Genomic DNA, 16,851 nt, shown 5'->3' with positions numbered 1-16,851 from the left:
CGAACGGCAGCGTCTGAAACTGATAGTGACAGTTTTGTACAACGAACCTGAGGTACCCCTGGTGTGAGGGGTAAATTGGAACGTGGAGATACGCATCCTTGATGTCCAAGGATACCATAAAGTCCCCCTCTTCCAGGTTCGCTATCACTGCTCTGAGTGACTCCATCTTGAACTTGAACTTCTTTATGTACAGGTTCAAGGACTTCAGATTTAGAATAGGCCTTACCGAGCCATCCGGCTTCGGTACCACAAAAAGAGTGGAATAATACCCCTTCCCTTGTTGCAGAAGAGGTACCTTGACTATCACCTGCTGAGAGTACAGCTTGTGAATGGCTTCCAAAACCGTCTCCCTTTCGGAGGGGGACGTTGGTAAAGCAGACTTCAGGAAACGGCGAGGTGGATCTGTCTCTAATTCCAACCTGTACCCCTGAGATATTATCTGCAGGATCCAGGAATCTACTTGCGAGTGAGCCCACTGCGCGCTGTAATTTTTGAGACGACCCCCCACCGTCCCCGAGTCCGCTTGAGAAGCCCCAGCGTCATGCTGAGGCTTTTGTAGAAGCCGGGGAGGGCTTCTGATCCTGGGAAGGAGCTGCCTGTTGCTGTCTCTTCCCTCGACCTCTGCCTCGTGGCAGATATGAATAGCCCTTTGCTCTCTTATTTTTAAAGGAACGAAGGGGCTGCGGTTGAAAGGTCGGTGCCTTTTTCTGTTGGGGAGTGACTTGAGGTAGAAAGGTGGATTTCCCGGCTGTAGCCGTGGCCACCAAATCTGATAGACCGACTCCAAATAACTCCTCCCCTTTATACTGCAAAACTTCCATATGCCGTTTTGAATCCGCATCGCCTGTCCACTGTCGCGTCCATAAAGCTCTTCTGGCCGAAATGGACATAGCACTTACCCGTGATGCCAGTGTGCAGATATCCCTCTGTGCATCACGCATATAAAGAAATGCATCCTTTATTTGTTCTAACGACAGTAAAATATTGTCCCTGTCCAGGGTATCAATATTTTCAATCAGGGACTCTGACCAAACTACCCCAGCACTGCACATCCAGGCAGTCGCTATAGCTGGTCGTAGTATAACACCTGCATGTGTGTATATACTTTTTTGGATATTTTCCATCCTCCTATCTGATGGATCTTTAAGTGCGGCCGTCTCAGGAGAGGGTAACGCCACTTGTTTAGATAAGCGTGTTAGCGCCTTGTCCACCCTAGGAGGTGTTTCCCAGCGCTCCCTAACCTCTGGCGGGAAAGGGTATAATGCCAGTAATTTCTTTGAAATTATCAGCTTTTTATCAGGGGCAACCCACGCTTCATTACACACGTCATTGAGTTCTTCTGATTCAGGAAAAACTATAGGTAGTTTTTTCACACCCCACATAATACCCTGTTTAGTGGTACCTGTAGTATCAGCTAAATGTAACGCCTCCTTCATTGCCAAAATCATATAACGTGTGGCCCTACTGGAAAATACGGTTGATTCGTCACCGTCACCACTGGAGTCATCGCCTGTGTCTGGGTCTGTGTCGACCGACTGAGGCAAATGGCGTTTCACAGCCCCTGACGGTGTTTGAGTCGCCTGGACAGGCACTAATTGATTGTCCGGCCGTCTCATGTCGTCAAACGACTGCTTTAGCGTGTTGACACTATCCCATAGTTCCATAAATAAAGGCATCCATTCTGGTGTCGACTCCCTAGGGGGTGACATCCTCATATTTGGCAATTGCTCCGCCTCCACGCCAATATCGTCCTCATACATGTCGACACACACGTACCGACACACAGCAGACACACAGGGAATGCTCCTAACGAAGACAGGACCCACTAGCCCTTTGGGGAGACAGAGGGAGAGTTTGCCAGCACACACCAAAAGCGCTATATATATATATATATATATATCAGGGATAGCCTTATAATAAGTGCTCCCTTATAGCTGCTTTGTTATATCAAAATATCGCCATAAATTTGCCCCCCCTCTCTGTTTTACCCTGTTTCTGTAGTGCAGTGCAGGGGAGAGACTTGGGAGCCGTCCTGACCAGCGGAGCTGTGTAAGGAAAATGGCGCCGTGTGCTGAGGAGATAGGCCCCGCCCCTTTTCTGGCGGGCTCGTCTCCCGCTATTTAGAGAAATCAGGCAGGGGTTAAATATCTCCATATAGCCTCTGGGGGCTATATGTGAGGTATTTTTAGCCTTTATATAGGTTACATTTGCCTCCCAGGGCGCCCCCCTCCCAGCGCCCTGCACCCTCAGTGACTGCCGTGTGAAGTGTGCTGAGAGGAAAATGGCGCACAGCTGCAGTGCTGTGCGCTACCTTTAGAAGACTGCAGGAGTCTTCAGCCGCCGATTCTGGACCTCTTCTGACTTCAGCATCTGCAAGGGGGCCGGCGGCGCGGCTCCGGTGACCATCCAGGCTGTACCTGTGATCGTCCCTCTGGAGCTTGATGTCCAGTAGCCAAGAAGCCAATCCATCCTGCACGCAGGTGAGTTGACTCCTTCTCCCCTCAGTCCCTCGCTGCAGTGATCCTGTCGCCAGCAGGAATCACTGTAAAATAAAAAACCTAGCTAAACTTTTTCTAAGCAGCTCTTTAGGAGAGCCACCTAGATTGCACCCTTCTCGGCCGGGCACAAAAATCTAACTGGAGTCTGGAGGAGGGTCATAGGGGGAGGAGCCAGTGCACACCACCTGATCTGGAAAAGCTTTACTTTTTGTGCCCTGTCTCCTGCGGAGCCGCTATTCCCCATGGTCCTTTCAGGAACCCCAGCATCCACTAGGACGATAGAGAAATGGGGAATCTGCCTGCCGCAATGTAAAAATGGGGAATCTGCCTGCCGCAATGTGTAAAAATGGGGAATCTGCCTGCCGCAATGTAAAAATGGGGAATCTGCCTGCCGCAATGTGTAAAAATGGGGAATCTGCCTGCCGCTATGTATAAAAATGGGGAATCTGCCTGCCGCTATGTATAAAAATGGGGAATCTGCCTGCCGCTATGTATAAAAATGGGGAATCTGCCTGCCGCTATGTGTAAAAAGGTAGAATCTGCCTGCCGTAATGTGTAAAAAGGGCACGCTATCTGCCGTTATGTGTAAAAGTGTATGGTGTCTGCCGTAATGTGTAAAATGGGGGCGCTGTCTGCCGTAATGTGTAAAATGGGGACGCTGTCTGCCGTAATGTGTAAAATGGGGACGCTGTCTGCCGCTATGTGTAACGAGGGCACGCTGTCTGCCGCTATGTGTAACGAGGGCACACTGTCTGCCATTGTGTAAAAAGTGTATGCTGTCTGCCGCTATGTGTAACGAGGGCACGCTGTCTGCCGTTATGTGTAAAAAGTGCACGCTGTCTGCCGTTATGTGTAAAAAGGGGAATCTGTTCGCTGTAAGGAGTAAAAGGGTCTCTACCTGGTGTAGTGGTGCTACTGTGCGGCGTAATTTGAAGAATGGAGACTACTGTGCACCGTTTTATGAATTGGTATTATTTTGTGGACACACCCCTTCCCCACGAAGCCACGCCACTATGTATTTTTGCGCGCCTACGGCGCGCACTGCCCATGGGGTGGACTTGGATGGGATGGGGGGGGGGGCCCAAAGCATTTTGTTGCACCTGGGCCCACCGCTTGCTTGTTCCGCCACTGATCCTGGCGTCAAAATACTGCTGCCTGTTATCCCGAACGTTCTTTTAGCAGGACGTGCTTGTGTCCCACCCCGGGGGATGGGAGATTAGGTTTAGGCATTAGAAGGGGGGTTTGGGTTAGGGTGCATTATTATTGATACCTGTGCGCTTACTTCTCCACTTGTTTAATAGATAGATAGATAGATAGATAGATAGATAGATAGATAGATAGATAGATAGATAGATAGATAGATAGACAGACATAATAACTGTATATTAGGAGAGGAAGAAAAGCCGATTTCAGTGTGGGAGCAAGTGGTTCTGGACAGAACTGTGATGGGGAATAGGGCGGGAATATTTGCAATGGATGTGCAGGACGACTAAGCTGTTGGCATACCTCCTAACTTTACCTCCACAGAAGGAGGGACAGCAACGAATGCCTTCGGCGCGAGCCCGAATTTAGGGGCGTGACCTCACAGTAAGGGGGCATGGCCTATCAGTTAGGGTGTGGCCTCATGGCAAACGCCGCTATTGAAAACCACGCAGCCCATTTTTGTCATTATGGAGGCATGGACAGTGCTCAGTGAGCTGCTGGCCATGCCCCCTGCCCCTCTCTGTCGGGGAATAGACGCTGTACGCATGCACACAGCATCTATTCACCGCTGCTCTGATCAGAGCAGCGAGTGACTGGGGGGGGGGGGGGATCTCCCAACTTCCCCCACCCGCGGGACACTGCGACCTGCGGGTGGAACAGCAGGACAGACCGTGAAAAACGGACTGTCCCGCCAAAATGGGGACAGTTGGGAGGTATGTGTTGGGGGAGTCGGAAAGAAGCTGCAGTGGGAGAGGGATCATAGCCGCACCTGGAGGTGGTGGTGGTGGAGAGGGCTATGAAGTAGAGGAAATGGTGCCAGCCAGAGGGAATGCGGTCAAGATCCCGCCGGACGGAATCCCGGCGGTCGAAATACCGACATCGGAATCCCGACCGGCACAATCCCGACATATTCTCCCTCCGTGGGTGTCCACGACACCCATAGAGGGAGAATATAATAGTGTGCCAAGTGTAGCGAGGCCCCGTGCCCGCAAGAGGCTGTGTTCCGCTCACCACCCCTGTCGGGATTGTGCTGGTCGGGATTCCGGTGTCGGTATTTTGACCGCCGGGATCCCGTACAGCGGGATTTCGTACTGATCCCAGCCAGAGCAGGGGCGGAGACTGTTATGACAAGCTAGACAGCAATACATTACTAGATGGATAGCTAGATAGATAAATAATATCTAGATAATATAATTAGGCACATGTTCAGTCAGAGGCAGTGCATACCTTTTCCAGAGGCACTGCAGGACACTGACATCCCTTCTCTGAGCAGCAGCGGCTGCAGCCCGTCACCTGTGATCAGTAGCTGCTGGGTAGCCCAGTCACAGCAAGTGTCAGGGCCGCCTTCACGGAGCAGAGCTGGGTTGGCTGCTGCATACAGTGCACACTTGCACAGCAGTTATTCAAGCGGTAATGGGGCGGCGGCGCGGACGTAGTTACCATTTCACGGCGGGATGCGATGTCCCGACGGGGCCCTGGATGTGACAGGATGCGGGGGGGGGGGGAGAGGGAGGAGGAGATGATGCAACGCCGTCACGATGCTGCCGCGCTGGAGATTCAGATACTGTGCGGCGCAGGGAGGGCTTGTGAAGCCTTCCACTGTGCCGCTATTAGCACAATTATTAAGTCCGTCTTTTCAACCCCGGGCTAGAAAAGCAGGGGAAAGGGGTTTGCTGTTTCAGTGGGCGGGGCCTTAGGCTGCTGTAACAGGAAAGAAAAACATTCCTGTGTACAGCAGCGCAATGCAGCAGATGCTGTGGGCCTATTTTGATGGGGCGGCCTGGAGCTGCAGCTCCATCCGCCCCATTGTTAATCCGGCCCTGAGTAGGCCTCATCCTGAACCGACTAGCTATGATATTTGATACAAGAACGTTGTCTGAGCTTAAATTGAACTTTTACGCAAGAAAGCAGCAGCCAGGAGAAACACTGCGTGACTTCGTACTCAGTCTACAGAAGGCTCTTCAAGCACTACAGGCCATTGATCCAACAGAAGTCCGACCAACCGATGAAATATTGATTAATCAGTTCATAGAGGGGTCCCACAGTGAGATTGTGAAGGTGCATTTACGCCTACTTCAGTTACAGTTACCAAACAGCTAATTTTTTGTGCTTCAAAGAAACTGCCATTAAGGTGGTAGGGAGATTACAGAGACAAGAAATTCCCTATCCAGAGATCACAAAGCAGGAAATCATAGATATGCACATACCAGAAGACGTTGCTGTACAGGGGGCTCAGGTCCTAAGTACCGATATATTAAGTGCTATAGAAGTACAAGTCGCTGAACTGACCCATGGAATAACTGAAATGTGCCAGCAATTGCGGTATTTCATGCAACAACAAGCTAAGTGCAGAGGAGGGACAGACTGGAGCATCGATGAAGTACAATACAGAGATGTGGACCTTCGTCCTGTTGTCCAGAATCAAATTGACATTGTTGCCACACCAGCTACAGACCCAGAGCCTGAAGTCAGTGCAAGAAAAGTTATGGGAAAAGTAATTTGGTTTAGTTTGCGATATGGCTATGGCTTCATAAATCGGGATGACACCAAGAAAGATGTGTTTGTACATTACACTGCCATTAAGAAGAACAAACCCAGAAACTACCTCCGCAGCCTGCGAAATGGAGAGATTGTTGAATTCGATGTGATAAAGGGGGAAAAAGGTGTGGAAGCTGCCAATGTGATTGGTCCTGGCGGTGTTCCAGTTCAAGGCAGCAGATATGCAGCAGATCACAAGCGTTATTGGCTCTATACACATCGCAGAGGTTTTCCACGTAAACATCAGCAAAATTACCAATCCCGCAAAGATGAAGAGGAGTCTGAAGAGATGGAAAGTGTGACAGAAAGTACAAGTCAACAACAGTCTAATCAGATGAGTAGCTACCCACCATACCATTTAAAGAGACCATATGAATGCAGACAACTATATCCTGATAGTCAAGTGAAAAGTGAACTATTAGGAAGAACAGACAACCAAAATGTGGCAGTATTGAATGGATGTATGCAACATGATCTAGAAGACCCGGCTCAGTGTGGACCTAGAATGGATAACTTCTATTCCAGTATGGCCTATTCCAATCATACAAGTTTAAGTGCTGCTGAACGGGAAAGAGATGCTGAAGAAGTGATTCATGCGGCCAAGGCAGAAGGATTGGGACCCCCTAAACACAGTTGCCCAGATTCAAGTATATCAAAGTCTGATTCTAGTGTAGTTAAATCCCCTAGTGTAGTTAAAGAGGCCGTGACATATCTTTTTCCAGAGTGGCATCGCTCAGACTACAAATATACCACGATAAGCTCTAGAGAGGTAGCCTCAATATTGCAACAGGCATCGAGCAAGTCAGGAAAGAGGAACAAAGGTGATACATTTTGTAATTAATCATACTACTTGTAGATAGTTCATAAGAAAAATGTAACAAACAGAAATGTTTATGCCACTGTTACAGTATAGCAAGGACTAGACTTTCCTGGTAATTGTAACTAACTGTGATCTATTTTGTCATTGAAGAATATATTTAAAGTAAATGCTATGATACAGATGTTGAATTGATATGTTCATGAAAAAGTTGGAAGTATAATATGCGTGGGGACACGCATAATTTTAGCAGACGTGTATGTGGCACCCCACTAAGAATACCATCAGTTTGTGTGTATTTATGTAAAGCAATAGTGTACAATGTGTCCTGTACTGCATGCTTAATTTGTATTGGTGACAGTAGGTAGTATCAGCATCACATGGTCCCTAGCAGCAGTGGAGGCTCATGGGACAGAAGGAGATAAAAGAGGCTGCACTGACAGTTAGTGGCAGTTGGTCCTCAGTGCAGGGGAGCAGAGCTGCGCTGCAAGGTTTCCCCGGTGACCTATGGTGCTGGACCTGTGGTTGTTTGTGCTGAAACTGGCAGTGGGGTTTCCGGTGATACCCCTGGTGTCTATCGTGTCCTAGCAGGTGTAGTCATGCCAGGAAGTAGACCAGGAGGCAGCAGCAGCAGCAGGCCAGCAAGAGAGCTGGGTGGTGATACATATACCTGCTAAGAGTTGAGGCAGTACAGAGGCGGTCCTGCCCCGGAGATGGACACTTAATTAATGGCGCTCTGAGGATAAGACCCTTCTCCTCAGCAAATCAGTGGTTAAATCAGCAGCCATTCGGAGGCAGCCAGAGAGACTGGCCATTGTGACTGGTACCAGAGAAAAGGTCTGTGATAAAACACCTTGCACCACCCTGTATCATCACTTACACTGCAACTGTAGCACTAATAAAGTCCCAGTTTACAGGATTTTTACGCTATACAGCCACTACATCTTAACAGCATAGTTGGAGCAGTTACAGGCAAGGAGCTACAAAGTATCAAATGTAAAGACTGTGTAAGTGAGACTACAGATTAGAGACAGTCAATGAGAATCTGAGCAGAACCACAACCATCCTGCACCCATACTACTTTCGGGTGTCACATTTGGCGTCACTAAGAACAGGATCTGAACACATGACGTTGTCTGATCAGCAAGCTGTTGGGGATTCATCAAGCACGTGTCCAGCTATGGCTAGCATAAACCGGATTAACCTGCCCTATTACTTTGAGGCCCCATGGCTTCCAACATATAGTGGAGATGATCTAGATTCTGACGGCAACTGTCTGAGAGATTTTAAGAACAAAATTAAGTCTGTGTTCAACTTGTACCTACTATCAGAGCCACAGCAAGTGGAGATTCTAATTGGGCAGTTGAAAGATACGGCCTCGAGAGAGGTGATTTCATGGCCAGCGGATCAAAGGAGAACAGTAGGCCTCATCCTGAACCGACTAGCTATGATATTTGATACAAGAACGTTGTCTGAGCTTAAATTGAACTTTTACGCAAGAAAGCAGCAGCCAGGAGAAACACTGCGTGACTTCGTACTCAGTCTACAGAAGGCTCTTCAAGCACTACAGGCCATTGATCCAACAGAAGTCCGACCAACCGATGAAATATTGATTAATCAGTTCATAGAGGGGTCCCACAGTGAGATTGTGAAGGTGCATTTACGCCTACTTCAGTTACAGTTACCAAACAGCTAATTTTTTGTGCTTCAAAGAAACTGCCATTAAGGTGGTAGGGAGATTACAGAGACAAAAAATTCCCTATCCAGAGATGACAAAGCAGGAAATCATAGATATGCACATACCAGAAGACGTTGCTGTACAGGGGGCTCAGGTCCTAAGTACCGATATATTAAGTGCTATAGAAGTACAAGTCGCTGAACTGACCCATGGAATAACTGAAATGTGCCAGCAATTGCGGTATTTCATGCAACAACAAGCTAAGTGCAGAGGAGGGATAGACTGGAGCATCGATGAAGTACAATACAGAGATGTGGACCTTCATCCTGTTGTCCAGAATCAAATTGACATTGTTGCCACACCAGCTACAGAACCAGAGCCTGAAGTCAGTGCAAGAAAAGTTATGGGAAAAGTAATTTGGTTTAGTTTGCGATATGGCTATGGCTTCATAAATCGGGATGACACCAAGAAAGATGTGTTTGTACATTACACTGCCATTAAGAAGAACAAACCCAGAAACTACCTCCGCAGCCTGCGAAATGGAGAGATTGTTGAATTCGATGTGATAAAGGGGGAAAAAGGTGTGGAAGCTGCCAATGTGACAGGTCCTGGCGGTGTTCCAGTTCAAGGCAGCAGATATGCAGCAGATCACAAGCGTTATTGGCTCTATACACATCGCAGAGGTTTTTCACGTAAACATCAGCAAAATTACCAATCCCGCAAAGATGAAGAGGAGTCTGAAGAGATGGAAAGTGTGACAGAAAGTACAAGTCAACAACAGTCTAATCAGATGAGTAGCTACCCACCATACCATTTAAAGAGACCATATGAATGCAGACAACTATATCCTGATAGTCAAGTGAAAAGTGAACTATTAGGAAGAACAGACAACCAAAATGTGGCAGTATTGAATGGATGTATGCAACATGATCTAGAAGACCCGGCTCAGTGTGGACCTAGAATGGATAACTTCTATTCCAGTATGGCCTATTCCAATCATACAAGTTTAAGTGCTGCTGAACGGGAAAGAGATGCTGAAGAAGTGATTCATGCGGCCAAGGCAGAAGGATTGGGACCCCCTAAACACAGTTGCCCAGATTCAAGTATATCAAAGTCTGATTCTAGTGTAGTTAAATCCCCTAGTGTAGTTAAAGAGGCCGTGACATATCTTTTTCCAGAGTGGCATCGCTCAGACTACAAATATACCACGATAAGCTCTAGAGAGGTAGCCTCAATATTGCAACAGGCATCGAGCAAGTCAGGAAAGAGGAACAAAGGTGATACATTTTGTAATTAATCATACTACTTGTAGATAGTTCATAAGAAAAATGTAACAAACAGAAATGTTTATGCCACTGTTACAGTATAGCAAGGACTAGACTTTCCTGGTAATTGTAACTAACTGTGATCTATTTTGTCATTGAAGAATATATTTAAAGTAAATGCTATGATACAGATGTTGAATTGATATGTTCATGAAAAAGTTGGAAGTATAATATGCGTGGGGACACGCATAATTTTAGCAGACGTGTATGTGGCACCCCACTAAGAGTACCATCAGTTTGTGTGTATTTATGTAAAGCAATAGTGTACAATGTGTCCTGTACTGCATGCTTAATTTGTATTGGTGACAGTGGGTAGTATCAGCATCACATGGTCCCTAGCAGCAGTGGAGGCTCATGGGACAGAAGGAGATAAAAGAGGCTGCACTGACAGTTAGTGGCAGTTGGTCCTCAGTGCAGGGGAGCAGAGCTGCGCTGCAAGGTTTCCCCGGTGACCTATGGTGCTGGACCTGTGGTTGTTTGTGCTGAAACTGGCAGTGGGGTTTCCGGTGATACCCCTGGTGTCTATCGTGTCCTAGCAGGTGTAGTCATGCCAGGAAATAGACCAGGAGGCAGCAGCAGCAGGCCAGCAAGAGAGCTGGGTGGTGATACATATACCTGCTAAGAGTTGAGGCAGTACAGAGGCGGTCCTGCCCCGGAGATGGACACTTAATTAATGGCGCTCTGAGGATAAGACCCTTCTCCTCAGCAAATCAGTGGTTAAATCAGCAGCCATTCGGAGGCAGCCAGAGAGACTGGCCATTGTGACTGGTACCAGAGAAAAGGTCTGTGATAAAACACCTTGCACCACCCTGTATCATCACTTACACTGCAACTGTAGCACTAATAAAGTCCCAGTTTACAGGATTTTTACGCTATACAGCCACTACATCTTAACAGCATAGTTGGAGCAGTTACAGGCAAGGAGCTACAAAGTATCAAATGTAAAGACTGTGTAAGTGAGACTACAGATTAGAGACAGTCAATGAGAATCTGAGCAGAACCACAACCATCCTGCACCCATACTACTTTCGGGTGTCACATTTGGCGTCACTAAGAACAGGATCTGAACACATGACGTCTGATCAGCAAGCTGTTGGGGATTCATCAAGCACGTGTCCAGCTATGGCTAGCATAAACCGGATTAACCTGCCCTATTACTTTGAGGCCCCATGGCTTCCAACATATAGTGGAGATGATCCAGATTCTGACGGCAACTGTCTGAGAGATTTTAAGAACAAAATTAAGTCTGTGTTCAGCTTGTACCTACTATCAGAGCCACAGCAAGTGGAGATTCTAATCGGGCAGTTGAAAGGTACGGCCTCGAGAGAGGTGATTTCATGGCCAGCGGATCAAAGGAGAACAGTAGGCCTCATCCTGAACCGACTAGCTATGATATTTGATACAAGAACGTTGTCTGAGCTTAAATTGAACTTTTACGCAAGAAAGCAGCAGCCAGGAGAAACACTGCGTGACTTCGCACTCAGTCTACAGAAGGCTCTTCAAGCACTACAGGCCATTGATCCAACAAAAGTCCGACCAACCGATGAAATATTGATTAATCAGTTCATAGAGGGGTCCCACAGTGAGATTGTGAAGGTGCATTTACGCCTACTTCAGTTACAGTTACCAAACAGCTCATTTTTGTGCTTCAAAGAAACTGCCATTAAGGTGGTAGGGAGATTACAGAGACAAGAAATTCCCTATCCAGAGATCACAAAGCAGGAAATCATAGATATGCACATACCAGAAGACGTTGCTGTACAGGGGGCTCAGGTCCTAAGTACCGATATATTAAGTGCTATAGAAGTACAAGTCGCTGAACTGACCCATGGGATAACTGAAATGTGCCAGCAATTGCGGTATTTCATGCAACAACAAGCTAAGTGCAGAGGAGGGACAGACTGGAGCATCGATGAAGTACAATACAGAGATGTGGACCTTCGTCCTGTTGTCCAGAATCAAATTGACATTGTTGCCACACCAGCTACAGACCCAGAGCCTGAAGTCAGTGCAAGAAAAGTTATGGGAAAAGTAATTTGGTTTAGTTTGCGATATGGCTATGGCTTCATAAATCGGGATGACACCAAGAAAGATGTGTTTGTACATTACACTGCCATTAAGAAGAACAAACCCAGAAACTACCTCCGCAGCCTGCGAAATGGAGAGATTGTTGAATTCGATGTGATAAAGGGGGAAAAAGGTGTGGAAGCTGCCAATGTGACAGGTCCTGGCGGTGTTCCAGTTCAAGGCAGCAGATATGCAGCAGATCACAAGCGTTATTGGCTCTATACACATCGCAGAGGTTTTCCACGTAAACATCAGCAAAATTACCAATGCCGCAAAGATGAAGAGGAGTCTGAAGAGATGGAAAGTGTGACAGAAAGTACAAGTCAACAACAGTCTAATCAGATGAGTAGCTACCCACCATACCATTTAAAGAGACCATATGAATGCAGACAACTATATCCTGATAGTCAAGTGAAAAGTGAACTATTAGGAAGAACAGACAACCAAAATGTGGCAGTATTGAATGGATGTATGCAACATGATCTAGAAGACCCGGCTCAGTGTGGACCTAGAATGGATAACTTCGATTCCAGTACGGCCTATTCCAATCAAACAAGTTTAAGTGCTGCTGAACGGGAAAGAGATGCTGAAGAAGTGATTCATGCGGCCAAGGCAGAAGGATTGGGACCCCCTAAACACAGTTGCCCAGATTCAAGTATATCAAAGTCTGAATCTAGTGTAGTTAAATCCCCTAGTGTAGTTAAAGAGGCCGTGACATATCTTTTTCCAGAGTGGCATCGCTCAGACTACAAATATACCACGATAAGCTCTAGAGAGGTAGCATCAATATTGCAACAGGCATCGAGCAAGTCAGGAAAGAGGAACAAAGGTGATACATTTTCTAATTAATCATACTACTTGTAGATAGTTCATAAGAAAAATGTAACAAACAGAAATGTTTATGCCACTGTTACAGTATAGCAAGGGCTAGACTTTCCTGGTAATTGTAACTAACTGTGATCTATTTTGTCATTGAAGAATATATTTAAAGTAAATGCTATGATACAGATGTTGAATTGATATGTTCATGAAAAAGTTGGAAGTATAATATGCGTGGGGACACGCATAATTTTAGCAGAGGTGTATGTGGCACCCCACTAAGAGTACCATCAGTTTGTGTGTATTTATGTAAAGCAATAGTGTACAATGTGTCCTGTACTGCATGCTTAATTTGTATTGGTGACAGTGGGTAGTATCAGCATCACATGGTCCCTAGCAGCAGTGGAGGCTCATGGGACAGAAGGAGATAAAAGAGGCTGCACTGACAGTTAGTGGCAGTTGGTCCTCAGTGCAGGGGAGCAGAGCTGCGCTGCAAGGTTTCCCCGGTGACCTATGGTGCTGGACCTGTGGTTGTTTGTGCTGAAACTGGCAGTGGGGTTTCCGGTGATACCCCTGGTGTCTATCGTGTCCTAGCAGGTGTAGTCATGCCAGGAAGTAGACCAGGAGGCAGCAGCAGCAGCAGGCCAGCAAGAGAGCTGGGTGGTGATACATATACCTGCTAAGAGTTGAGGCAGTACAGAGGCGGTCCTGCCCCGGAGATGGACACTTAATTAATGGCGCTCTGAGGATAAGACCCTTCTCCTCAGCAAATCAGTGGTTAAATCAGCAGCCATTCGGAGGCAGCCAGAGAGACTGGCCATTGTGACTGGTACCAGAGAAAAGGTCTGTGATAAAACACCTTGCACCACCCTGTATCATCACTTACACTGCAACTGTAGCACTGATAAAGTCCCAGTTTACAGGATTTTTACGCTATACAGCCACTACATCTTAACAGCATAGTGGGAGCAGTTACAGGCAAGGAGCTACAAAGTATCAAATGTAAAGACTGTGTAAGTGAGACTACAGATTAGAGACAGTCAATGAGAATCTGAGCAGAACCACAACCATCCTGCACCCATACTACTTTCGGGTGTCACATTTGGCGTCACTAAGAACAGGATCTGAACACATGACGTTGTCTGATCAGCAAGCTGTTGGGGATTCATCAAGCACGTGTCCAGCTATGGCTAGCATAAACCGGATTAACCTGCCTTATTACTTTGAGGCCCCATGGCTTCCAACATATAGTGGAGATGATCCAGATTCTGACGGCAACTGTCTGAGAGATTTTAAGAACAAAATTAAGTCTGTGTTCAGTTTGTACCTACTATCAGAGCCACAGCAAGTGGTGATTCTAATTGGGCAGTTGAAAGGTACGGCCTCGAGAGAGGTGATTTCATGGCCAGCGGATCAAAGGAGAACAGTAGGCCTCATCCTGAACCGACTAGCTATGATATTTGATACAAGAACGTTGTCTGAGTTTAAAATGAACTTTTACACAAGAAAGCAGCAGCCAGGAGAAATTAAACACTGCGTGACTTCGCACTCAGTCTACAGAAGGCTCTTCAAGCACTACAGGCCATTGATCCAACAGAAGTCCGACCAACCAATGAAATATTGATTAATCAGTTCATAGAGGGGTCCCACAGTGAGATTGTGAAGGTGCATTTATGCCTACTTCAGTTACAGTTACCAAACAGCTCATTTTTTGTGCTTCAAAGAAACTGCCATTAAGGTGGTAGGGAGATTACAGAGACAAGAAATTCCCTATCCAGAGATCACAAAGCAGGAAATCATAGATATGCACATACCAGAAGACGTTGCTGTACAGGGGGCTCAGGTCCTAAGTACCGATATATTAAGTGCTATAGAAGTACAAGTCGCTGAACTGACCCATGGGATAACTGAAATGTGCCAGCAATTGCGGTATTTCATGCAACAACAAGCTAAGTGCAGAGGAGGGACAGACTGGAGCATCGATGAAGTACAATACAGAGATGTGGACCTTCGTCCTGTTGTCCAGAATCAAATTGACATTGTTGCCACACCAGCTACAGAACCAGAGCCTGAAGTCAGTGCAAGAAAAGTTATGGGAAAAGTAATTTGGTTTAGTTTGCGATATGGCTATGGCTTCATAAATCGGGATGACACCAAGAAAGATGTGTTTGTACATTACACTGCCATTAAGAAGAACAAACCCAGAAACGACCTCCGCAGCCTGCGAAATGGAGAGATTGTTGAATTCGATGTGATAAAGGGGGAAAAAGGTGTGGAAGCTGCCAATGTGACAGGTCCTGGCGGTGTTCCAGTTCAAGGCAGCAGATATGCAGCAGATCACAAGCATTATTGGCTCTATACACATCGCAGAGGTTTTCCACGTAAACATCAGCAAAATTACCAATCCCGCAAAGATGAAGAGGAGTCTGAAGAGATGGAAAGTGTGACAGAAAGTACAAGTCAACAACAGTCTAATCAGATGAGTAGCTACCCACCATACCATTTAAAGAGACCATATGAATGCAGACAACTATATCCTGATAGTCAAGTGAAAAGTGAACTATTAGGAAGAACAGACAACCAAAATGTGGCAGTATTGAATGGATGTATGCAACATGATCTAGAAGACCCGGCTCAGTGTGGACCTAGAATGGATAACTTCGATTCCAGTACGGCCTATTCCAATCATACAAGTTTAAGTGCTGCTGAACGGGAAAGAGATGCTGAAGAAGTGATTCATGCGGCCAAGGCAGAAGGATTGGGACCCCCTAAACACAGTTGCCCAGATTCAAGTATATCAAAGTCTGAATCTAGTGTAGTTAAATCCCCTAGTGTAGTTAAAGAGGCCGTGACATATCTTTTTCCAGAGTGGCATCGCTCAGACTACAAATATACCACAATAACCTCTAGAGAGGTAGCATCAATATTGCAACAGGCATCGAGCAAGTCAGGAAAGAGGAACAAAAGTGATAAATTTTGTAATTAATCATACTACTTGTAGATAGTTCATAAGAAAAATTTAAAAAAACAGAAATGTTTATGCCACTGTTACAGTATAGCAAGGACTAGACTTTCCTGGTAATTGTAACTTACTGTGATCTATTTTGTCATTGAAGAATATATTTAAAGTAAATGCTATGATACAGATGTTGAATTGATATGTTCATGAAAAAGTTGGAAGTATAATATGCGTGGGGACACGCATAATTTTAGCAGAGGTGTATGTGGCACCCCACTAAGAGTACCATCAGTTTGTGTGTATTTATGTAAAGCAATAGTGTACAATGTGTCCTGTACTGCATGCTTAATTTGTATTGGTGACAGTGGGTAGTATCAGCATCACATGGTCCCTAGCAGCAGTGGAGGCTCATGGGACAGAAGGAGATAATAGAGGCTGCACTGACAGTTAGTGGCAGTTGGTCCTCAGTGCAGGGGAGCAGAGCTGCGCTGCAAGGTTTCCCCGGTGACCTATGGTGCTGGACCTGTGGTTGTTTGTGCTGAAACTGGCAGTGGGGTTTCCGGTGATACCCCTGGTGTCTATCGTGTCCTAGCAGGTGTAGTCATGCCAGGAAGTGGACCAGGAGGCAGCAGCAGCAGGCCAGCAAGAGAGCTGGGTGGTGATACATATACCTGCTAAGAGTTGAGGCAGTACAGAGGCGGTCCTGCCCCGGAGATGGACACTTAATTAATGGCGCTCTGAGGATAAGACCCTTCTCCTCAGCAAATCAGTGGTTAAATCAGCAGCCATTCGGAGGCAGCCAGAGAGACTGGCCATTGTGACTGGTACCAGAGAAAAGGTCTGTGATAAAACACCTTGCACCACCCTGTATCATCACTTACACTGCAACTGTAGCACTGATAAAGTCCCAGTTTACAGGATTTTTACGCTATACAGCCACTACATCT

General features: G+C 46.5%; 4 protein-coding genes across 4 annotated transcripts; all 4 read left to right on the top strand.

The window, feature by feature from the left end:
• The first annotated feature begins 5,898 nt into the window (after positions 1 to 5,898).
• On the top strand, positions 5,899 to 7,080 carry LOC134958727 (Y-box-binding protein 2-A-like). The gene has a single exon (XM_063941477.1). The coding sequence runs from the start codon at positions 5,899 to 5,901 to the stop codon at positions 7,078 to 7,080; it is 1,182 nt and encodes a 393-aa protein (XP_063797547.1).
• A 1,745-nt stretch (positions 7,081 to 8,825) lies between these two features.
• On the top strand, positions 8,826 to 10,031 carry LOC134958726 (uncharacterized). Its single transcript, XM_063941476.1, has one exon. It carries the CDS (start codon positions 8,826 to 8,828, stop codon positions 10,029 to 10,031), a length of 1,206 nt encoding a protein of 401 aa, XP_063797546.1.
• A 1,446-nt stretch (positions 10,032 to 11,477) lies between these two features.
• LOC134958724 (Y-box-binding protein 2-A-like) lies at positions 11,478 to 12,975 on the top strand. Its single transcript, XM_063941475.1, has one exon. It carries the CDS (start codon positions 11,794 to 11,796, stop codon positions 12,973 to 12,975), a length of 1,182 nt encoding a protein of 393 aa, XP_063797545.1. The 5' UTR covers positions 11,478 to 11,793.
• Positions 12,976 to 14,631: 1,656 nt separating this feature from the next.
• LOC134958723 (Y-box-binding protein 2-A-like) lies at positions 14,632 to 15,931 on the top strand. The gene has a single exon (XM_063941474.1). It carries the CDS (start codon positions 14,750 to 14,752, stop codon positions 15,929 to 15,931), a length of 1,182 nt encoding a protein of 393 aa, XP_063797544.1. The 5' UTR covers positions 14,632 to 14,749.
• The last annotated feature ends 920 nt before the right edge of the window (positions 15,932 to 16,851 follow it).

This window comes from Pseudophryne corroboree, chromosome 9 (assembly GCF_028390025.1).
Source record: "Pseudophryne corroboree isolate aPseCor3 chromosome 9, aPseCor3.hap2, whole genome shotgun sequence".
NCBI lineage: Eukaryota > Metazoa > Chordata > Amphibia > Anura > Myobatrachidae > Pseudophryne > Pseudophryne corroboree.
This window is presented reverse-complemented; position numbering and strand designations above follow the sequence as displayed.